General features: G+C 45.6%; 1 protein-coding gene across 1 annotated transcript; it reads right to left on the bottom strand.

The window, feature by feature from the left end:
- Positions 1 to 151: 151 nt before the first annotated feature.
- Positions 152 to 20977, bottom strand: LOC115156836 (ras-related protein Rab-2A). The gene is made up of 8 exons (XM_029704576.1): positions 20734 to 20977; positions 12964 to 13035; positions 12340 to 12407; positions 7081 to 7163; positions 6532 to 6624; positions 5955 to 6066; positions 3223 to 3291; positions 152 to 2004 (listed from the first exon to the last, which is right to left on the bottom strand). Exons 1-8 carry the CDS (start codon positions 20777 to 20779, stop codon positions 1909 to 1911), a joined length of 639 nt encoding a protein of 212 aa, XP_029560436.1. The 5' UTR covers positions 20780 to 20977; the 3' UTR covers positions 152 to 1908.
- Between the last annotated feature and the right edge of the window lie 4546 nt (positions 20978 to 25523).

Raw genomic sequence — 25523 nt, forward strand, 5'->3', positions numbered from 1 at the left:
GAGCAGAGAAGTGTGTTGTAAAACCAGTTGAATTGGTACTGGCTGCATGTGGCCCCCCTTTAGATCATGTTGATATTAGGGAGAGGGTGCGGTGATCATTTGGGAACGAAGCCTGAAATTCCAAAACTCCACACAGCTCTGAGGACATGCATTCTTTGTGTTTCACTTTATATATCGAGAAATCAAAGCTACAATACAGTATGGATCCATATATAATTGTTTCATTCATATACCAACACAGACACACAGAAAATAACTATAGGGGACCAGAGGCAAAATATCAATTCTAAAAAGTAAATTACAAAATGTACATTTTAAACATAGCAATTTTTTTCCCCACATGACAATCAAATGATATTTCAGTTTAGAATGTTTTATTATAGTTTATTGTGATAGCATTTTTTCATTTTTAAGAAGAACCAACACAGCAAATAAATGTCGAGGGGGTCACATAGATACTCCAGGTTTGGCTTTTCCCTTGCCCCTCTGACGACAGACGAGATGTTCACCATAATATCTACTAACAGAACGCACAGCCAAAGAAAGCAAGGCTGTACAGAGCCACTCACACACACCTACAGGAAAACGCTGCTCTGCACCGACGCTCCACAGCGGACTGCATGAAAAACAAATTCCTGAAGAGAAAAAAATATATATGCAGGCTTGTATGTATAAATAGATATACGCAGGTTGTTTGTGTGTAAGGACACATGTATGCATTTAAGCATGCATGTACTGTCTAAATCTGTGTATGTATACATTTAGAGTATGCAATGTGTGTTTTAATGTAAGAATGTGTCTATGAGCATGTATAAGAATACGCAAAATGAAGTTACTGGAATGATTCCGCCGCAACCTGGTTATGTTTTTCTCCTATTTTCTTCTGCTTTCCCAATCTTTCCGTTAAGGCAAACAGCTGAGATCTCTTATCCGAGCAGAGGTGATCAAATTCTGGTATTTGTGGATATTAAACACAGGTAAACACAAAATGTTGGCATTAAAACAGATAGATGCAGAATATTGAGCCAGAGTTTCTATACACAGTCATAGCAGATCTAGGGCACAGAGATAGAGAGGGGGACGGCAGGTGGCAGGACAAAAAGTAAATTAAGTAAAATATTATCTTAAAATGGTGTCAAAGCAGGTTTTTTTTTTTTTTTTTTTAGCAATACTGTTGCAGTTTCAAGCTCTATTCGTACAGTATAGATGTTCCCAGCAAATTCATCAAAGAATTCTTGCTTGGTCAACACACACTAAAGCAAGAAAGGATAACTGTAACTATATATACACACAGAATGTGACTGATAAATACAGATTTAAAAGAGTCCTGCTTTTTTTTTCTCTCCTTTTCTTTTAACTTCACTTTAAACATGGCCGCTACTTCACACAGCTGTTTCTTTTATTTCAAACTTCGAGTTCACCCCACTTCCCCAAAGCTTTCTTTCTCCCACATGAAACCGATTAAAATACTATCGATGACCAACATTGTAGTGTTAAATACAATTAAGCTTTTAAGTCAAAAGGGAAGGGAAAAAAAACAAAATCCTTACTTGGGAGTGAAAAAAAAAGACGTGATCCACAACTGTCTGACAAATGTACAGATCGATATGATGAGCCCCAATCCTAAAGCACTCTGCCTGTTTTAACACAACAGTAACAACCTATCAATCTACAACCAAGACAGGCTCCAATGCTCTTATACAGGGGCATGTTTTGCACCAGGACCAGGGTACTTTAATGTGTTTTGCTTGGTATTTTTGACTGACAGACACCTAGTACACAATTAGACTCTCCATTGGCAAGGCTGTGGGGAGGGGTTAAGAAAATGTTAGTGAGCCCGACCAGTCCAGTAGAAACACAAGGGGCGGGGCAAGGTGGGGTGGTATGGGACAGAGGGGCGAGGGGTGTTCAGCAGCATCCCCCTCCGGCCTGTTGACCCCCCTGGCTACCGGAGAGAGTGGAGTTGGTGGTAGCGTGCTGGGGCCCGATCTTAATGCCGTTAGCCTGCCGAGACAAAACCACAACACAATGCAACCAGTTAGTGGATTCAGGCAGTCAGGAAAATGGATCGTGATGGTCAGGTGTGATTTGATGATTCAAGTTTGAGTGTTGTTTGTGTTTTTATGGGGTGGATGAATTGGACATCATAACAAGCAATATCAATGGTGACAAATTCTCTTTGGCTCACAGTCACAGTCCTTTGTGTGGGAGAGATGTGTACACACACGCACACACACACAGCAGCAGCCAGCGGCACTTTCATCCATCGCACTGCTTTCATCTCCCCAGCCCTTCAGTGGCTGAAGAGAGCGCAGAGCGGCGGAAAGGCGGCACTCCACTGTGAGCCTGGGCTGCTGTGGTTTTCAGCAGTAGTAGTAGTAGTAGCTCTTAAGGAAACTCTGCATCGCTCTAAATCAGATTTATAGTGTTAAGGGAAGAGGAGGAGGTGGAGGGGGTTTCTCACTACGTTTGCCAGTGAGCGTCAGGGATTCTAGCCAGGGCTTCCCCCTTCGTCAGTCAGCTGATGCGGTTTGGACCGTGTGCCTGGCCTCGTTTTTTTCTCTCTCCCCCTCTTTCTTTTTTTTACTCTTTCCTACTACTCTAATAAAAAGCATACCCAATGGCTGCGCAGGGGCTCGCCTCCTTCAGGCTGGCTGTAACCTTGTGGGATGTGAGGAATTTATGCGCTGGCCAGTAGCCAGGGCTAGCGGAGTGAGGGAAGGAGGGAGAGAGGGAGGGAGGGAGGGGAGAAAGGAGAAACGGAAGAACACACGGTGGAAGTTTTGCTTGGCAGACTGGAACCTGCTCTGCTTCTTCTCTCCCTCCTTTAGAGAAAGATGGAGTGTGGGCTGCTGCAAATAAGCCTCTGCCTCGAAAATATGAAGCGCAGAGGACGCATCGTCTCGCAGAACTATGTGGCGACGTAATAGGTTTAGCTAGCGAACCCAATAGCTTTCTGGCCTTCAAAATGACCTTTGTTAGATAGGACTATATCCAACGGCTGTTCTGTAAAGGTGTTATCCTTATTTACGGCCTCTTCACTCGGTTTATGACGTGGGCTTAGGGCACTACAAAAGGAGCAAGGGTGTTTTACCACTTGCCCATACCTCAGTTGATGACTTATAACGAAAAAGCTAAGCTATGTCAAGAAGATGGTATTTGTCAAAAAGTTGCAGTGTACAAAATGGACACCAAAAGAGTTTTTCTATCATGTTAAATTACCTCATTGTTGATGTCGAAGACACCCTCCTGAATCTTCTCGTATATCTCCTTCGCTGTGTTGATGAATGCCTGAAAAAGGAGACATAGCCAAATTAGTACAGGATCAGAGCTAAAATCCACACAACACAAACTAGACGTGACACTTAGATTAAAGAAACCAAGCCTCGGACCAATCAAACCATATAAACTCAGCAAAAAATGAAACGTCCCTTTTTCAGGACACCGTCTTTGAAAGATAATTAGTAAAAATCCAAATAACTTCACAGATCTTCATTGTAAAGGGTTTAAACACTGTTTCCCATGCTTATTCAATGACCCATAAACAATTAATGAACATGCACCTGTGGAACGGTCGTTAAGACACAGCTTACAGACGGTAGGCAATTAAGGTCACAGTTATGGAAACTTAGGACACTAAAGAGGCCTTTCTACTGACTCTGAAAAACACCAAAAGAAAGATGCCCAGGGTCCCTGCTCATCTGCGTGAAAGTGCCTTAGGCATGCTGCAAGGAGGCATGAGGACTACATGTGTGGCCAGGGCAATAAATTGCAATGTCCGTACTGTGAGACACCTAAGACAGCGCTACAGGGAAACAGGACGGACAGCCGATTGTCCTCTCAGTGGCAGACCACGTGTAACAACACCTGCACAGGATCGGTACATCCGAACATCACACCTGCGGGACAGGTACAGGATGGCAACAACTGCCCGAATTACACCAGGAATGCACAATCCCTCCATCAGTGCTCAGACTGTCCGCAATAGGCTGAGAGAGGCTGGACTGAGGGCTTGTAGGTCTGCTGTAAGGCAGGTCCTCACCAGACATCACCGGCAACAACGTCGCCTACGGGCACAAACCCACCGTTGTTGGACCAGATAGGACCAGAAAAAGTGTTCTTCACTGACGAGTTGCGGTTTTGTCTCACCAGGGGTGATGGTCAGATTCGCGTTTATCGTTGAAGGAATGAGCGTTACACTGAGGCCTGTACTCTGGAGCAGGATCGATTTGGAGGTGGAGGGTCCGTCGTGGTCTGGGGCGGTGTGTCACAGCATCATCGGATTGAGCTTGTTGTCATTGCAGGCAATTTCAACGCTGTGCGTTACAGGGAAGACATCCTCCTCCCTCATGTCGTACCCTTCCTGCAGGCTCATCCTGACATGACCCTCCAGCATGACAATGCCACCAGCCATACTGCTTGTTCTGTGTGTGATTTCCTGCAAGACAGGAATGTCAGTCTTCTGCCATGGCCAACGAAGAGCCTGGATCTCAATCCCATTGAGCATGTCAAGGACCTGTTGTATCGGAGGGTGAGGGCTAGGGCCATTCCCCACAGAACTGTCCAGGAACTTGCAAGTGCCTCGGTGGAAGAGTAGGGTAACATCTCTGGCAAATCTGGTGCTGTCCATGAGGAGGAGATGCACTGCAGTGCACCAGATTCTGACTGTAACTTTTGATTTTGACACCCCCCCCCCCCCTTTGTTCAGGGACACATTATTCCATTTCTGTTAGTCACATGTCTGTGGAACTTGTTCAGTTTACATCTCAGTTGTTGAATCTTGTTATGTTCATATAAAACGCAGTTGACAGTGAGAGGACCTTTTTTTTTGCTTATATATATATATATATAGTCTCGTTGACTGAATAAGCTCTAAAGAGTGGGATATACAGGAGTTTAGGATGAGAGGCATTAGCACGAGGCTCTGGCTCGTTGCCACAGAAAATCAATCTACAGCACTCCGCTGTAAGAACGACGCGAGTAGACGTATAAACAGAGAAAAATCATCAACTGTAATGATGAATTGGGCCTGTACGATCGGTTTCTTTTTTGGTTGTACAGTACAAACATTCAAAGACCATTGAATTGGGAGTTTTAGCCTGAATTTACACCCTAGTTTAGGCCGTATAATCATAACCTTATGTACACCTCAAAAACAAGCCTAGGGCAGGACCCCTCTCTACAGTAAATACTGACTGAAATTCATATTTTTAGCACGGAGTGAGGCCTACTGCGGAATCTGAAAACAAATGTCCACCTCAGCTCAGGAGGCCCGGCCTGGTCCTGTCTCTACCCTCCCTGCCTCTTCATGCATTAACATATTAAACAGCAACAGATGTTTCCCTCCGCCTGAGGCAGAGCGCCCCCACCTGGCCATAGAGACACAGGGCATAACCCAGGGACCCAGCATTAGCCTCAGCACAGGCAGAGAGCATATCTCTCTTCATATAGTGCTTACCGTAGGGTCAATGGAATATAAAGAATGTCCCCCCACCCACCATGTCTTCTAAAAGATGAGGCATGATTGGCTTTCAGCTGTCGCGGCGGACAGTGGAGCAGAGGAGGGGGGAGGGGAGGTTATGAATATGGATGAGCTATAAGTGGGCGATGTACACGTCACGTCGCGGAGAGGGAGATGGAGATGGAGGAGGAGAGGTATCGGGAGGATTCAGGGGACACTAATGAGACAAATTAATCATACCAGGGGTTTCTGCAGCAGGGAAGGGGTAAAGGCAGAGAGGGGGGGGGGTTCTATAAACCAGTCTCTCCATGCCTTAAATCCTCAGAAAGAGTCTGGCTACCCAGCACGCTGGAGAACAGACGTGCATGTGCGCGTTGGTGTGTGTATTTGTCTGAGCAAGAAAGGGGGGGTATATTAATGGGCAAACGTGTGAGTGTGAGAAAATGATGTTGACAACACACACAATAAATAGCACAGTGTGAGCAGGAGGTACCTCTTCTACGTTGGATGCAGTCTTGGCGGAGGTCTCCATGAAGATGAGGCCGTGCTCTCTGGCAAAGGCCTCCCCCTCCTCCTTCTTCACCTCTCTCCTGGACTCCAGGTCACTATGGGTACAAAAAAAATAAAAATACACAAAAACACTTGATATATACAGTACCATAGACCTGCGTTACGCTAGTACGGTCTTGTGCTTTGCACCAAATGATCTGCTAATTCATTCTGTCACTTTTGCCAGTTGGGAGATATGTCATCTAACGAGAGGAGACAAGAGCACACAGAGGGAGCAGGGGCTGTGAAACTGGGTGGGCGCATTTCAATTGTCTAAAATGACTACTTTTTCCCTTTCCTTCATCAGCAATTATATCATAAAATTGACCCGGTGAAAGCAAATTACACAGTCAAGCATCCACCATTTTGATTTGACATCATCAATAGATCTGAAAGTGTAGGTTAAGAAGAGGAAATTAGGAAAGGGTGCCATTTCAGACTTTTGAGGCGCACCCCGTTTAGCCATGGCAACCATGACAGGGTTGTTCGGTAACTATGAGTGACGGGGAGATGAATCTGACCTCTTGTTCCCAATGAGCATGATGACCATGTTGGAGTTGGAATGTTGGCGAGCGTCCTCTAACCAGGTTGTCAAGTGGTTGAAGGTGTCCCTTCTGTAATAAAAAGAACATTGGAGCAACACTGAGCATAAGAACACAATACATTGTCCTTTCCTAGTAAACTAATGCATACAAACGTAAATCATTAGGTGAATGTAGGTCCCTTTTGGAACAACAAAAGTGGATCTACATGAGCATAATAAAGAACATTGGGCGGGAGACATTGCATTCAATTAAATCCCAATGTATTATACAAACATCAATCTCAGTCGCTCTAACTACGGTTAAACTGAATTAGCTGGATAAGAGATTACTTTTCCTTTCCTCCTAAACAAATGCATTAAAAATACATCATTCTTATTATTATTATTTTTATCTGTCAAGAGCAACAGTCATGACCTGAATCCTAAGGGAGGACCTTGAGTGAGGAAAGTTGACTTAGTTACCATAGGGGTCCTAGTGTTTATATAGAATGATGAGGCCTGGGAAGAAAATGGCCGCAAGACTGACCTTGTGATGTCGTACACTAGCAGGGCGCCGGCTGCCCCTCTGTAGTAGGACCGGGTGATTGAGCGGAAGGATTCTTGGCCGGCCTGAGAAAAAAAAAAAACACACACACACACACAAAGACGCTCAGTTAAAGTAAAGACAGAGCTCAGCACTGAAGCACAGTAACCTATAGTTAAAGGGTACAAAGAAGAGCCAGCAGTAGCACAAAACAGTAGAAGCAGTAGTAGCAGGGTTAGGCTATTTTATGTTTGCATCGTCTAGTGACGATTGTTTGACAGCCATTATCGATGGTGACAACATCGTGATGTCACAAACGATGGTTTAGCATATTTGAATTTGACTACACCTCCGGAGTCCGCCAGCGCACAACAGTGCAGCGAACACACAGCAGGGCAAAACAGGAGTAGTAACTATCAATATAGTATCAACTCTTAAAAGGAGTCTTACTCCAAGTACTCAAGGGTGTGTTGAGACAGACAAAATGCTACGGTGTCTGGTACACAGTATTACTAGGGTCAGGGGTTCTTCTGAGCCAAGGTTCTGAAAAACTCCTGGCTCTAGCAATGTTTTACTCATTCATGACATGCCTAGTCCCTACCCCCGGTCCCTACCCCAGCCCGACTCCTCCGGTCCCGGATTCCCCAGCCCCCACTCCTCCGGACCCGGACCTCCCAGCCCCTACCCCACTCCTCCGGTCCAGGACCTCCCAGCCCCTACCCCACTCCTCCGGTCCAGGACCTCCCAGCCCCTACCCCACTCCTCCGGTCCAGGACCTCCCAGCCCCTACCCCACTCCTCCGGTCCAGGACCTCCCAGCCCCTACCCCACTCCTCCGGTCCAGGACCTCCCAGCCCCTACCCCACTCCTCCGGTCCAGGACCTCCCAGCCCCTACCCCACTCCTCCGGACCAGGACCTCCCAGCCCCTACCCCACTCCTCCGGACCAGGACCTCCCAGCCCCTACCCCACTCCTCCGGTCCAGGACCTCCCAGCCCCTACCCCACTCCTCCGGTCCAGGACCTCCCAGCCCCTACCCCACTCCTCCGGACCAGGACCTCCCAGCCCCTACCCCACTCCTCCGGACCAGGACCTCCCAGCCCCTACCCCACTCCTCCGGACCAGGACCTCCCAGCCCTACCCCACTCCTCCGGACCAGGACCTCCCAGCCCCTACCCCACTCCTCCGGACCAGGACCTCCCAGCCCCTACCCCACTCCCCGGCCAGACATCCCAGCCCTACCCCACTCCTCCGGACCAGGACCTCCCAGCCCTACCCCACTCCTCCGGACCAGGACCTCCCAGCCCCTACCCCACTCCTCCGGACCAGGACCTCCCAGCCCCTACCCCACTCCTCCGGACCAGGACCTCCCAGCCCCTACCCCACTCCTCCGGACCAGGACCTCCCAGCCCCTACCCCACTCCTCCGGACCAGGACCTCCCAGCCCCTACCCCACTCCTCCGGACCAGGACCTCCCAGCCCCTACCCCACTCCTCCGGACCAGGACCTCCCAGCCCCTACCCCACTCCTCCGGACCAGGACCTCCCAGCCCCTACCCCACTCCTCCGGACCAGGACCTCCCAGCCCCTACCCCACTCCTCCGGACCAGGACCTCCCAGCCCCTACCCCACTCCTCCGGACCAGGACCTCCCAGCCCCTACCCCACTCCTCCGGACCAGGACCTCCCAGCCCCTACCCCACTCCTCCGGACCAGGACCTCCCAGCCCCTACCCCACTCCTCCGGACCAGGACCTCCCAGCCCCTACCCCACTCCTCCGGACCAGGACCTCCCAGCCCCTACCCCACTCCTCCGGACCAGGACCTCCCAGCCCCTACCCCACTCCTCCGGACCAGGACCTCCCAGCCCCTACCCCACTCCTCCGGTCCAGGACCTCCCAGCCCCTACCCCACTCCTCCGGTCCAGGACCTCCCAGCCCCTACCCCACTCCTCCGGTCCAGGACCTCCCAGCCCCTACCCCACTCCTCCGGTCCAGGACCTCCCAGCCCCTACCCCACTCCTCCGGTCCAGGACCTCCCAGCCCCTACCCCACTCCTCCGGTCCAGGACCTCCCAGCCCCTACCCCACTCCTCCGGTCCAGGCTTCCTAGTCCCTACCCCACTCCTCCAGTCCAGGCTTCCTAGTCCCTACCCCACTCCTCCAGTCCAGGCTTCCTAGTCCCTACCCCACTCCTCCAGTCCAGGCTTCCTAGTCCCTACCCCACTCCTCCAGTCCAGGCTTCCTAGTCCCTACCCCACTCCTCCAGTCCAGGCTTCCTAGTCCCTACCCCACTCCTCCAGTCCAGGCTTCCTAGTCCCTACCCCACTCCTCCAGTCCAGGCTTCCTAGTCCCTACCCCACTCCTCCGGTCCAGGCTTCCTAGCCCCTACCCCACTCCTCCGGTCCAGGCTTCCCAGTGCCTTTCCCTAATCCATACACATTCCTAGCACAATAGAAATTCTCAACTAGAGCGCCATTATTCCAAAACCAAGCTTCCTGGTTTTCCCTCTGCAGCTAGGCAGAGCACAGGCAAGCCCCTGTCACAGTGTACAAAAGGCTCCTGTCTTTCTCTACGTCCCATCCCTGACTGACTGACTCCTCACAAACAAGGGGCCCACTGTGTTCCACACAGCCGATAATATAACGTGCTACCACTTTGGCCTATCACAACTCCCCGTTCTCTCGCTCGCCACAGTCAGTGGGTGGTTTGTAGAGCAGGCAGGCAGACAAGACCTGTCTATAGATACCATTGTCAGTGTTTGATAAGATGGCTTCCCTCTTCCCTGGATGGCTGCTGAGGACTATTGAGCCTGGATTTTCTCTACCTCATCTGTTCTGTTCTCTTCTGGCCTGGCAGCAGGTGAGTGCGAGCCAGGCAGCCAATGCTCCAGCACATTTGAATTCAATAAGGCCCAGTCAGTCCCTCCGTTAGTCCGTGGCAACAGTCCCCCGAGGCAGCTGCTAACATTGGAGCTAATGGAGGCCATTGTGAATAAATGATGAATGACACTTTTATGCCTGCCATCTGCCAGAGCTCAAAGGTTACAGGAAGGCCAGAAATGCAGATTTTGTCTATTACATCACCCCCAGGGCAGGCAGTGCCTCCCGGCTCCTCCTCCTGTGCACACACACACACACACACACAGACACCCACACACTGATAAGGCTACACGGCCAGTACACACACCCTGTGTTTGATTGTGACTCTGTCTTGGCAGGGTGGACATGTGGTGGTCTGGGATGTAGGCTAAACCACAGCGAATTCTAACGGAAGGGATATTCATAATGGTGTGTTGAAAATACCTATAAGATTTTGTTAGGTTGATAACCAAAGTTCGAACCCAGGTCTCCAGATATTACATTTACGTCATTTAGCAGACACTCTTCTCCAGTGCGACTTACAAGAGCAATTAGAGCAGGGCACATCGGCAGATTTTTCACCTGGTCGGCTCGGGGATTCGAACCAGCGGCCTTTTGGTTAGTGACCGGTCCAACGCTCTTTAAACCACTAAGCTACCTTCTCTCTCGGCATTAATTTCTGCTGAATTACAGCCTTACCTTTTTCATCAACCAAAATGCACCCAAGTTACCACGTGGCCTAGAAAGTACACAGCAGCAGGCACTACATCTGTGGCCCAGAAGGCCTCTCTAGGGCCTAGGACTCTACTACCACCACCCCCACCATCCATCAGCATTATTGCTGTGGGATTCTATTCTTATTAGTAGGGCTGTGTCTCCCCCTACAGGCCAACATACATACTACACCAGGTCATCTCCTGCAGCGTTCATATTTTCTCAGCACTGCACAGGGAATAATCACAAGCAAGGCACAATAAGAAACCTTAATTATCACTTCACACCTCAACCTTCACGTGTAAAACACCATTCAAAAACTCATAATAGAAAACGTCACAAGGACATAGCTGAGAGACTATTTGAAAAGAGGGTGAAACGTGTCAACAGCCAACTGACATAATGCTGTTGTGTAGTCGGTCATCCTTTCCTTTGCAACATGTCCATGCTGACACAGGGGGGGGGGGGGGGGGGGGGGGGGGCTAGTCCTGCTGTGCAAGAGTCCATTAGGGAGATACCCCATATTGGATCTAATATTTAAGACTATTTTAATGCTGTATGTGTTGAAGAGTTCAGAGAAGAAAAAAAACATATTAGACTTGTCTTGTTAGACTTGGTGGGTTATATTGGGTGAATTACACACTGAATGGGTGCCACTCATCATACGACATGGATGTGACCGTCACTACGTGGAAAACCTTTATCACTTTGATGATAAGATACATTAGTACAAAAACAGTACTCATACATTAATGATTACAGTTTACTCCTCATAAGTGCAATTCAGATAAGTTACAATTCCATTTAACTGTATCTGGACAGTATAATACTAGCTACATTTAGGGTGTCCAATAAATAAATAACAAAAAACACTGACCAATTTGTAAAATAATAATAATCCTTTCAACATTTTTATCCTTGTAGGATGACATTTTTTTTTGAAGTGGTAAAAAACAGGAAAATAGCATTGCTCATCTAGGCTGGACGCCGTGCGAGAATTAAAGCTAACTGACAGGCTCCCCGTTGAACTGGTCATCGTTCTTCTCGAACACGGAGGACGTAAAACAATAGGAGGTAAGACTGATATCGATTGAGACATTACATATTTTACTATACGCTTTTCATTAATGTGAAATTCCTGTTCATTTTCGATAACGTCTCACAAAAACAAGCGCATGTCTGAAATGTCAACGGAACACTGAGCGTACCGCAAGTTTTTCTATTTTCAAAGCCTTTAACTATTAATTCCACTCACGTCATGTTATTTTTGCGACCCCCAGAAACAACTTTGCAGACGACCGCCACATGTAAAAATCCTCAAAAGTTGCTGCGAGAACGCGGCACCGCTCTGCCAATAGAACTTGCACTTATTAGGTTACAAAATATAACTTTTTGGATATAAAGTTAATGAATCATATTTGTCTTGGTAAATGTGTTTATAACATAAGTGAAATGACCAAAGCGTTTGTTGAGCCACTCTGGGCAGAGTGGGTGGACATTAACACATTTTTCTTAATCGTTCCTGACAACTGGACGCTATCACAAACAGTCCCAAGGCGTTGCATAACGCCAATTTCAGTTGCACAACGTTTTGAAATAGAGTGCTACACGGTGCCCTAATGAATACCACCAAGGAGTCGACTGTATTCAGGTAAAATCACATCTGTTAATGTGGTACGGGGAAAGTATCTTACCGTGTCCCATATCTGCAGCTTGATCTGTTTGCCGTCTATAGTGATCATCCGCGCCCCAAACTCCACACCTGGGAAAGACACCCACCACCACCAGGTTACACAATCAGTCTACAACTCTACATGAAAACACTAAGTTGGTCCAGGAGTTTTTCCATGACCACGTGATCTGAGCAGATTTTTTTTTATAAATGGGCCCTAGTTCTAGGCTAGTATTTCATGGTCAGGAAAAAGTCCTGGTCTTAACCATAAGCTAGATACCAGCTTCCACCACAAATACGCCCTGGCTAAAAGCCTATTGTGCATCGCGGTTACATCAGAGATAGTGTAGTAGATCAGACACTGGCCAAACCGGTAGACATTAAATCATATTAAAATGCTAATACATCTAGCTCTCTCCTAATGCCAACACATCTCCCTCATCTTCACAGGTTAGACCAGAGGCGAGGGATGAAAATCCTTAAGAAATGCATTAATACGGTGATGGGATCTGAGCGGAATGCTGAGATGATTTAATTGAGGTCCCTCCAGTGCATCTAGGCAGTGCAGAAGCAGGATACATTTTAAATCCCAGTCGGTCATTAAACGTTATAATGAATAATGACATGTGTGATAAAGGAGTCTTACCGATAGTGAGGTCATGCACCGGCTGAAACCGCTTGTCTGTGAACTGTAATAATAGGCATGATTTCCCAACACCTGCAAAACAAACAACATGCACGGTTAAACAGAGGCACACACACATGAACAAATAGGTACAATTCTACAGTAAGGAAATTACACTCACATTTTTCACTTTCAAATTTCAAAGTTTAACAAACCATACAACTATGCACAATTTTTAGTTTTTGTACTTCACCCCTATTTCTCCTTAATATCCAACTAGCAGTTACAGTCTAGTCCCATCGCTGCAAATCCCCTACCGACTCGGGAGAGGCGAAGGTCGAGAGCCTTGCGTCCTCAGAAACACGACCCAGCCAAGGCCCACTGCTTCCTGACACACTGCTTGCTCAATCCGGAAGCCAGCCGCACCAATGTGTCGGAGGAAACGCCGTACAACTGGAGACCGGAATCAGCGTGCATGCGCCAGGCCTGCCACAAGGAGTCGCTAGAGCGCAATGGGACAAAGACATCCTGGCCGGCCAAACCCCCCCTAACCCGGACGACGCTTGGCCAATTGTGCCTTATGGGTCTCCCGATTGCGGCCGGCTGCAACAGCCCGGGATCAAACCCGGGTCTGTAGTGATGCAGTGCCTTAGACCGCTGCGCCACTCGGGAGGCTGCACAAGGACTACTTTTAACAATTCAGACAGAACATTAGACAAAAACACATTCAGTGGAAGAACAGTGAAGATGCAAAGTTTGGTAACAAAATGAGTTTATTCTGTCACCAAACTTAATGTGTACCGGTTTGGCCAGTGTCTGCACTGTTTGGCATACATTTTAAAGTGAAAAATCTGAGTCTCAGGGTAATTCCTTTACTGTGGAATTGCCCACAACTAACATTACCTAGTCACATACACACACTCTCTGTAAAACCAACCACTAGTCGGCTGTACCTGTGCCAAAAAAAGCGTGTCCTTTATAAATAGTGAACCAACAGGTTTTCAGCGCTTTTATTTCCACGACTGATCAAAACTCATTTTCTCATGCTCTCTCGTCCCTCTGCAGCAGACATAGTGAGCAATATCTTTGGAACATCAAATCGCAAAACATATAGCATTGTGAGAATTGTTTTATTTCACCTTTATTTATCCAGATAGGCCAGTGAAAGAGGTGTTGGCTTAGGGGATGACCAGTGAAATACACCTGCTGGAGCACATGCTACTGGTGGGTGTTGCTATGGTGACCAGTGAACTGAGATAAGGCAGAGCTTTACCTAGCAAAGACTTAGATGACCTGGAGCCAGTGGGTTTGGTGACAAATATGTAGCGAGGACCAGCCAACGAGAGCATACAGGTCGCAGTGGTGGGTAGTATATGGGGCTTTGGTGACAAAACGGATGGCACTGTGAAAGACTGCATCCAATTTACTGAGTACAGTGTTGGAGGCTAATTTGTAAACGACATCGCCGAAGTCAAGGATCGGTAGGATAGTCAATTTTACGAGGGTATGTTTGGCAGTATGAGTGAGGGAGCCTTGTTGCGAAATATGAAGCCGATTCTAGATTTAACGTTGGATTGGAGATGCTTAATGTGAGTCTGGAAGGAGAGTTTACAGTCTAACCAGACACCCAGGTATTTGTAGTTGTCCACGTATTCTAAGTCAGAACCGTCCAGAGTAGTGATGCTGGACGGGCGGGCGGGTGCGAGCAGCGATCGGTTGAAGAGCACACATTTCTTTTTACTAGCATTTAAGAGCAGTTGGAGGCCACTGGAGTGTTGTATGGCGTTTAAGCTATTTTGGAGGTTTGTTAGCACAGTATCCAAAGAAGGGCCAGATGTATACAGGATGGTGTCGTCTGCGTAGAGGTGGATCAAAGAATCACCTGCAGCAAGAGCGACATCATTGATATATACAGAGAAAAGAGTCAGCCCGAGAATTGAATCCTGTGGCACCCCCATGGAGACTGCCAGAGGTCCGGACAACAGGCCATCCGATTTGACACACTGAACTCTATCAGAGAAGTAGTTAGTGAACCAGGCAAGGTAGTCATTAGAGAAACCAAGGCTGTTGAGTCTGCCGATAAGGATACGGTGATCGACAGAGTCGAAAGCCTTGGCCAGGTCGATGAAGACGGCTGCACAGTACTGTCTTTTATCGATGGCGGTTACGATATCGTTTAGTACCTTGATCGTGGCTGAGAAAGTCAGGGTAGGATGGATATAGGTCTAACAGTTTGGGTCTAGAGTGTCTCCCCCTTTGAAGAGGGGGATGACCGCGGCCGCTTTCCAATCAATCACAATACATATCGTATCGGCACCTAAGTATCGTGATAATATCGTATTGTGAAGTCCCTGAATCTCTTTAATTTGACGTTAGACATCAGAGTAAGAGAAAGAGATTAAAATGTCTGACTGTATCGGGCCCTACAGCCCTCTGACTACACCCCCACAATGGTAGAGAAGCTCAGTCAGTCCGGCTGGAGCCTCGCTCTAGTTAGCATATCAAGAGGCTTCTGGCACATGGCTGGTCAAACAGGTAGAATTCTGATTGTCATGCGTTACTGGAGTTGATAGAGGATGCTTAAAACCACTGATTCAGGGTCAGATATTATTTCATGCCCTCAATGGTTCAGTTTGGGAGTGGGATAGTGTTATCTGATCTTAGATCTGGGATTAAGAAGAACGATCTATTCCAAGATTATTTCTTCAGAAGGATCTATATCAGAGGCCATGTCAACATGATGAGGACGCTCCTGATATGGATAAAATGGCCGGCCCCAATGTCAACCCACAAAATGTCAAATGCCACAACGCATGAGGTTGTTTGGTGTGACGAAACCAAGATACTCATAGGTAGCACTGACCATAATGAATGCAAGAATGTGGCTAAATCAACTTCTCACAAAGTAGACTCAAGGCCTAAATATAATGTGTGACGTGCTCCTGTGAGAGAAAATAATCAAACGTGACCGTGAAACACACCGCCACACAGTGGAGGGGGGGAGCTGTGAAAACCTGTGTGCTGCACCGCATGGTTACAACACAAACAGGTAGGGCCGGGACGATACCAGTATAGCAATACTCGTTAGTATTGTGGATTTAACTTCTTTAGGAAAACAGACCTAATGTTGGAAACAAATGTCATTATGTTGTCATCCAGAGTCACATTAATTTATTTTCCAAGATATAGAACAATATTTTACATACAGCAGGTTTTTGAGAACAAAGAGTTTGGTCTGCTTTGTATTTTAATTTTTTGCAATGGAAAACATATTGCGACGATACTGGTATCGTCAAAGCCCTTCAAACAGGTGAAACCTTCAGGACACCAGAGAAGGCTTTCATTAGTGTTTCTATGGGTTACCACTGCCGTTGCTAAGCAGGGGAGCCAGGGTGATGGAAGACACCATGAGAAGGATGTACAGAAACAACAAAGCAAAGTCACCATTACACAACGTTACCATGCACCTGCTAGCCAATCAGCCTCTAGCTCTGAATAGACGTGTGCATGTCGTTCTTTAGGGGTCAGGTCATTATCGTTAAAAACAAACAGTGGTACTGCTCATTCTAATTAGACCGGCCTGCCAAATCAAAGATTAGCCTAAGCAAGCTTTAGGCTAATTGCTATGTTGGAAATAATGAGATGAGCATATCATACTTTGAGGTGTGATTCTATCTAGGGTTCTGTGGTGCATATGGTTCTTTCAAAACAGCTGTTGCTTTTTCATGATAGGCCTATATTTTATTTAACCTTCAACTAGTCATTGTAAGCTAATTATTATTTACAAAGACAGCCTACGGCGGCCAAACACTAACCCGGACGAGGCTGGGCCAATTGTGCACCGCCCTATGGGGCTCCCAATCACGGCTGGTGGTGATACAGCCTGGAATCGAACCAGGGTGTGTAGTGACACCTCTAGCACTGAGATGCAGTGCCTTATACCGCTGCGCCACTTGGGAAACCCCTATATGCTAAGAAGCATTTAATTGTACTGTGTGTATTATGTGCATATGACAAATAAAATGTCACTCATTGAAATACTGCATTTGATTTGGCACTGATGTGAAAATAAACCGTTTCCTTTTCATCCAGTTGAAAATACTAGGTTATGCAGGCTGAGAAAAACATTCATCTTTTTGGACAGAAGGGGATTCTCCACCATCACCTTATCTAGCCTAGTAAACAACAACAGGATATATCTAACAGCTCCAACAGCTAGGACAGCCATACCTAAACTGCAGCCATGTAGAATGGGAATGAGCAATATGATAGCTTGGGTTGCAGGTGCTCACATGACGGCCCACAGTGAAGCTAGGGGATGACAGGTCTGTGGTGTTGCAACTGGACTGTTTACTGCTAGGCCTAGTACCAGAGGCAGAGAGGACAGCAGGAGCGATATCTGCTCCCAGCATGCTCTGTCTTTCAGAGGGAAAACTCCTATTTATAGATGTTTAATGATTGAGCAGTGTAATTTGGAGTTTCTGACTGGGAAAGAAATATTTCCTAGATGCTGAGGTCTAGGCGTTAAATGATTTTTGCACAGAAAGTGACATGGGCCTAGGCTACTTACAAAGTGGACAGAATATAGAGCTGGGACGATAAACCTAAAATGATTGGCACCAACCATACCCATCACTTATCGCAGACATTTTGCTGCTATCGTTTATGACGATAAGTACCCTATACTAGAGAAATGTGAAGTTTGAAATGAAATAAGTTCGCTAATATGGGTGATTGTTAATGGGACAATTGACGGCTACAACCATCAAACCAATAGTAATAGTTTAAAGGATGTGGTGCACATTGTTATAAACGTATCGTTCTATTTATCGTTATCGTATTAATCCAGGCAATTTACACAACATGACCAAAAGTATGTGGACACAGTATGCTCGTCAAACGTCTCATTCCAAAATCATGGGCATTAATATGGAGTTGGTCCCCCCTTTGCTGGTATAACAGCCTCCACTCTTCTGGGAAGGTTTTCCACTAGATGTTGGAACATTGCTGTGCGTGACTTGCTTCCATTCAACCACAAGAGCATTAGTGAGGTCGGGCACTGATGTTGGGCGAATAGGCCTGGCTTGCAGTCGACGTTCCAATTCATCTCAAAGGTGTTTATGGTCAGGGCTCTGTGCAGGCAAGTTCTTCCACACTGATCTCTACAAGCCCTTTCTGTATGGACCTCACTTTCTTCACAAGGACATTGTTGGAAGCACAGAATCATCTAGAATGTCATTGTAGGCTGCGGCGTTAAGATTTCCCTTTACTGGAACTAAGCGGCCTAGCCCAAACCATGAAAAACAGCCTCAGACCATTATTCCTCCTCCACCAAACTTCACAGTTGGCACTATGCATCGGGGCAGGTAGCGTTCTCCTGGCATCCACCAAACCCAGATTCATCTGTTGTACTGCCAGATGGTGAAGCGTGATTCATCACTCCAGAGAACACGTTACCACTGCTCCAGAGAGCAATGGCGCCGAGCTTTACACCACTCTAGCTGATGGCATTGCGCCTGGCAATCTTAAGCTTGTGTGCGACTGCTCGGCCATGGAAACCCATTTCACGAAGCTCCCGACGAACAGTTCTTGTCCTGACGTTGCTTCCAGAGGCAGTTTGGAATCCTGTAGTGAGTGTTGCAACCGAGGACATACGATTTTTACATGCTACGGGCTTCAGCACTTGGCGGGCCCATTCTGTGAGCTTGTGAGGTCTACCACCTTGCGGCTGAAGTGTTGTTGCTCCTAGATATTTCCACTTCACAATAATAACACTTACAGTTGACCGGGCAGCTCTAGCAGGGTAGACATTTGACAAAGCGACTTGTTGGAAAGGTGGCATCCTATGACGTTGCCACGTTGAAAGTCACTGAGCTCTTCAGTAAGGCCATTCTACTGCCAATGTTTGTCTACGGAGATTGCATGGCTGTGTGCTAAATTGTATACACCCATCAGCCGAATTTGAAGGTGTGTCCACATACTTTTGTATATATAGCGTATCGCAATATAGATTTTTGTCCATATCGCCCAGCTCTGCCAGAACATTCTTAAATAGTCTTTCCCAATAGTAACACACGTGCCTAAATTATAACTATACCACCCAACTAATCTCACGTTACATGACAGGCATTACTGATTCTGATCAAATTCATCATTAGACAAATGGAGTATGTGAATTCTTAGTCCATGACAGCAATAGTATTTAGAAGTAGGGCTTGGACTTTTTTTCTGTGAACTAAAAACTCATGGCCCTAGTTTCTGGTCAGGAAACTCTAGTAATGAGTAATTACACTAATAAACGTAAGGAGTAGGCCTAACTCTCCTGGATGTAGGCGAGTCTGGAAAATAATGCACTGACAGATTTGTACTACTCCTATATGCTAACCTCTGAGATTTGGGTTGGTAATGACATCTCATGTTTTGAAACAAGCATCATATGATATGCTGTCAGCAAATACTTCAAAGTCAAATTCTTCCCTTTCATCTTAGAGAAATGCAGGGGCTCAAGCTGGTAAATCTGTTATTGGCTTTCCTGGGTGCAGGATACACTTCCTTGATACTTTTAAACCGAGTAAATCAGTAGATCTTTACTTTTAAAAGACCTCATACAGCATTGAATGTGCAGGCCTTAGTGATCAATCAGTAAAGAGATGGAAGTCATAGCATCACTCCCTGTGGACTTGAGATACCAAAATGGTTACAGGTACACATAACATCAGGTGGACCAGCTGCATGTGTTTATTTCTCAGCATCATAGACTGACATTCTCTCTAGCCAGAGACATGTTACCTTTAACTATCTCAGTATATATTTTGCCCTGGGCAAAATGCTGAGCTATTAGGCTATTTCAACAAGGATCCGTGTTGAGCTGTTAAGCAACAGATTAATAATAACACTGATCTAACCAAATAAAACGAAGTAGCACATAGCTAACGTTAGTTGCACTGTTATTGATAAACAAGTACCTGCGTTGCCTGCTAAGTCAACCTTCGGGAAGATGATATATGCTTGCTTTGGCAGCATCCACGATATTTCTTCGGTTACCGTTCTAGACCTCGTCTAGCAACAACACATGACAGCAAACTGCGTAACATTATTGACACAATACCCGTGTATGAGTACATTATGTCAGTTATACAAGACCATGAAAGCCTAGACCGCTACTGTAAAACCCTAGCCATGGAGGCGGCCGTAGGAAACCGTACCAAAACTCTGTAAAACGCCATTTCGAGGGAGAGAGGACTTGTGGCCTTGTTTTGTGGCTCAGAGATATACGTTACAAGCTCGCAAAAAAAAACAGAAAGCCCAAAACATGGATGTGAATGAGTCCAAAGGGGCTGACATGGTCTGTGCAAGCACCCATGTCGTTTAAGTGCTGTCAAATTAGATAGCTGTTTACAGCGACATCAACAACAGTTAACGTTAGATACAGCTAGCTAACCAACGACATTAGCCTAGGCTAGTTAGCATTGTTAGCTTAGCACCCCACTCTCACAATGCACAGCGGAAAGACACTAGGCCGTCAGCTTGGTGTTTTCAACAGTTGCTAAATTAGCACACCAGCTGACCACAAATTGTGCGATGTGGTGGAAAATAATGTTTTCTTTTTCACGTTAAAGACAAGATAATGACATACTATTAACGCTGTTAGCAAGCGAGAAATATATATGTCATCCCACCCCTTGCGTCTCCGCTTTTACCACGTCACTGGACTCTCCACCACTGCGGAAATAAAAGATAGCGGTTAACGTTAGCTGTCGTTAGCAATCTTTGCTACCAGTGAATACTTACCCGTGTCTCCGATAATGATGTATTTGAAGAGGTACGCATATGCCATGGCCACTGGGTCCTGTGTCAACCTGCCTCGGCCGTTTACTGTGGCTTCGCTACTTAAAACTGTATGAAAATTGTCTATGTAACCGTCTCGGTAATCGTTATTGCGTTTCCTTGCTAGCCTTCTTTCTCTCTTCAAAGGGAAGGAACAATAAACACTTCCAAGCCTCTGCTGACGACGTCATATGTTCCGCCCTCGCCACGCACGCAAGAAAAAAGAAGAAGATTATTTTGCCCCCGGAAGTCCGTCAACTTGCCCTCACACCCAGTTCTTCTTTTTCTTCTTCTTTGGTATAATGGCGTTACCATAACCATTTGCCACTAACAGTTTTTTATTAAATATTATGTCACTTAGAAGACTCTTTTTTTTTTATCTCAATCTCAAATCAAATCAAATGTTATTGGTCATACACATGGTTATCAAATCACATTTTATTGGTCACATACACATGGTTAGCAGATGTTATTGCCAGTGTAGCGAAATGCTTGTAAAAATTATTAAAGTGACTAGTGTTCCATTTATTAAAGTGGCCAGTGATTTCAAGTCTGTATGTAGGCAGCAGCCTCTCTGTGTTAATGATGTTGTTTAACAGTCTGATGGCCTTGAGATAGAAGCTGTTTTTCAGTCTCTCGGTCCCAGCTTTGATGCACCTGTACTGACCTCGCCTTCTGGATGGTAGCGGGGTTAACAGGCAGTGGCTCGGGGGGATGTTGTCCTTGATGATCTTTTTGGCCTTCCTGTGACATCGGGTGCTGTAGGTGTCCTGGAGGGCAGGTAGTTTACCCCCGTGATGCATTATGCAGACCCCACTACCCTCTGGAGAGCCCTGTGGTTGTGGGCGGTGCAGTTGCCGTACCAGGCAGTGATACAGCCCGATAGGATGCTCAATCTACTGAATTTAACAATTTGTAAGACATCATTATTTGCATACGTTATAGGCTAGTTATTTAGACCTACACACAATGATGTAAGATAACCCAGCTAACAATTAGAATAAAATCAAAAGGGAGAGAGTATGTTTTTGTAATGTCCCCCTAATGTTTGGGTCCAGTTTTCTGTTAGTTATGGGAACATTCTATCTATGTTAGCAAAATCCTTCTGAGAACCATTTTAGCATATTTTGGAATATTCCATCAACGTCACATCATACACACCCTGCCAGAACATGGTTGCCATGTTCTCAGAATATAAGATATTAGTGTTCTAGACACATTTCATGAGAACGTTGAAAAAACATTCCTGTGTCCAGTTTTCTGAGGGTTAGGAGAATATTCCATTAACGTCTCACCAAACATACACAGAACATGGTTGCCATCTCAGAATGTAAGATATTAATATTATAGCCACGTTTCTTGGGAACATTCCAAAAACATTTCTGTGTATCAGTTGTCAGGATGTCACCTGATGGTCCCAAAGTAACGGTCTCCCCCAAAAAATGCATTATACATCATACCTTGTTACTATTGCCAAGCTCATCAAGACCCTGATTGGTGAACCACTGATCCATTTACAGCTCTTTTTGTCTGTTGGCAAGGTTAGGTATACACACAGTACTTTTAACATACAGCATTTTCAACTTACATATTTTACACACTTTGTCATACATTATTACGGTGTGCTTGTTCGTTTATACAGTAATTCAAACCTTAATTGGGGAGGACGGGATTGTGGTAATGGCTGGAGCGGAATCAGTGGAATGGCATCAAATACATCAATACATGGTTTCCATGTGTTTGATCCTATTACATTTAGGCAATTCCAGACATTATTATGCGCTGTCCTCCCCTCAGCAGCCTCCACTGCAGTAATTATTATTCAACATGTCCTCACCTGGGATTTGAACTCACAACCTCTAGGTTCACAGCATTCAGAGCTTTCTATTAGACCACCATGTCTGTGTCAGCTATCAGCTAATTAGAATTTTCTCTCATCATTGATTTGATTGACTTATTTCAACAATTTAAGGGCTTTCTGTAAAATTCTCTAATGTTGGTGGGGCATATTAACCTGTTTTAATGATGCTCCTGAATCACGATGATCAATAAAATATTTTCTTGAGTCTACTTTTAACAGAGCTGAGATTTACTTCAAAGTACATTCACCCTATTGCATAATAGGGAGGAGGTCAAAGACCTTGCAGGTTGGTGCCAGGATAACAACCTTTCCCTCAACGTGATCAAGACAAAGGAGATGATCGTGGACTACATGAAAAGGAGGGCGAAGCAGTGGTGTAAAGTACTTAAGTAATAATGCTTTAAAGTACTACTTAAGTAGTTTTTTGGGGTGTCTGTACTTTACTATTTATATTTTTGATAACTTTTACATTAACTTCACTACATTCCTAAAGAAAATCATGTACTTTTTACTCCATACAGTTTCCCTGACACCCAAAAGTACTCGTTACATTTTGTATGCTTAGCAGGACAGGAAAATGGTCCAATTCATACAAGAGAACATCCCTGGTCATCCCTACTACCTGATCTGGCGGATTCACTAAACACAAATGCTTCATTTGTAAATTATGTCTGAGTGTTGGAGTGTGTCCCTAGCTATCAGCAAATGAAAAAAAAACAAGAAGATGGTGCCGTCTGACTTGCTTAATATAAGGAATTTGAAATTATTTATACTTTTACTTATGATACTTAAGTACATTTTATCAATTACATTTACTTTTGATACTTAAGTATATTTAAAACCAAATACTTTTAGACTTTTACTCAAGTAGTATTTTACTGAGTGACTTTCACTTTTACTTTTTGCTATTTATGGTATCTTTACTTTTACTCAAGTATGACAATTGGATACTTTTTCCACCACTGGGGCCGAGCACGCCCCCATTCTCATCGACTGGGCTGTAGTGGAGCAGGTTGAGAGCTTCAAGTTTCTTGGTGTCCACATCACCAACGAACTGTCATGGTCCAAACACACCAAGACAGTCGTGAAGAGGGCATGACAATGCCTATTCCCCTTCAGGAGACTGAAAAGATTTGGCATGGGTCCTCAGATCCTCAAAAAGTTCTACAGCTTCACCATCGAGAGCATCCTGACTGGTTGCATCACCGCCTGGTATGGCAACTGCTCGACCTCTGTCCACAAGGCACTACAGAGGGTAGTACGTACGGCCCAGTACATCACTGGGGCCAAGCTTCCTGCCATCCAGGACCTCTATACCAGGCGGTGTCAGAGGAAGGCCTTAAAAATTGCCAAAGACTCCAGCCACCCTAGCCATAGACTGTTCTCTCTGCTACCGCATAGCAAGGGGTACCGGAGCACCAAGTTTACGTCCAAGAGGCTTCTTAACAGCTTCTACCACCAAACCATAAGACTCCTGAACAGCTAACCAAAGGGCTACCTGAACTATTTGCATTAACCCCCCCTCCCCATTTTTACACTACTGCTACTCTCTGTTTATTATCTATGCATAGTCACTTTACCTCTACCTACATGAACACTACTGTTCAAAAGTTTGGGGTCACACGTTTTTCGGGTACTATTTAATGAAGCTGCCAGTTGAGGACTTGTGAGGTGTCTGTTTCTCAAACTAGACACTCTAATGTACTTGTCCTCTTGCTCAGTTGTGCACTGGGGCCTCCACTCCTCTTTCTATTCTGACATTTCTAAGTGACCACAAACTTTTGAATGGTAATGTACATACAGTGCCTTGCAAAAGTATTCATCCCCCTCAGCGTTTTTCCTATTTTGTTGCATTACAACCTGTAATTTAAATAGATTTTTATTTGGATTTCATGTAATGGACATACGCAAAATAATCCAAATTGGTGAAGTGAATTGAAAAAATGTACTTGTTTCAAAAAATTCCCAAAAATGTAAAACTGAAAGTGGTGCAGGCATATGAATTCAACCCCTTTGCTATGAAGCCCCTAAATAAGATCTGGTGCAACCAATTACTTTCAGAAATCACATAATTAGTCTAAGTGTCACATGATCTGTCACATGATCAGGGTCAGGGACAAAGTTGTGGAGAAGTACAGATCAAGGTTGGGTTATAAAAAATATCAGAAACTTTGAACATCCCACGTAGCACCTTTAAATCCATTATTAAAAAATTGAATGAATATGGCACCACAACAAACCTGCCAAGAGATGGCCGCCTACCAAAACTCACGGACCAGGCAAAGACGGCATTAATCAAAGAGGCAACAAAGAGACCAAAGATAACCCTGAAGGAGCTGCAAAGCTCCACAGCGGAGATTGGAGTATCTGTCCATAGGACCACTTTAAGCCGTACACTCCACAGAGCTAGGCTTTACACAAGAGTGGCCAGAAAAAAGCTATTGCTTAAAGAAAAAAATAAGCAAACACGTTTGGTGTTTGCCAAAAGGCATATGGGAGACTCCCCAAACATATGGAAGAAGGTACTCTGGTCAGATGAGACTAAAGTTGAGCTTTTTGGCCATCAAGGAAAACGGTATGTCTGGCGCAAACCCAAAACCTCTCATCACCCGAAGAACAACATCTTCACAGTGAAGCATGGTGGTGGCAGCATCATGCTGTTGTCACGTCCTGACCATAGTAAGATGATATTTTCTATGGTAGAGTAGGTCAGGGCGTGACAGGGGGTGTTTTGTGTTTTTCTATGTTTTGTATTTCTATGTTTAGGTTCTAGTTTTCACTTTTCTATGTAGTTTTTTTGGGGGATGATCTCCAATTAGAGGCAGCTGGTCCTTGTTGTCTCTAATTGGAGATCATACTTAAGTAGGGTTTTTTTCTCCTGTGTTTGTGGGTA

This window comes from Salmo trutta, chromosome 21, assembly GCF_901001165.1.
Source record: "Salmo trutta chromosome 21, fSalTru1.1, whole genome shotgun sequence".
NCBI lineage: Eukaryota > Metazoa > Chordata > Actinopteri > Salmoniformes > Salmonidae > Salmo > Salmo trutta.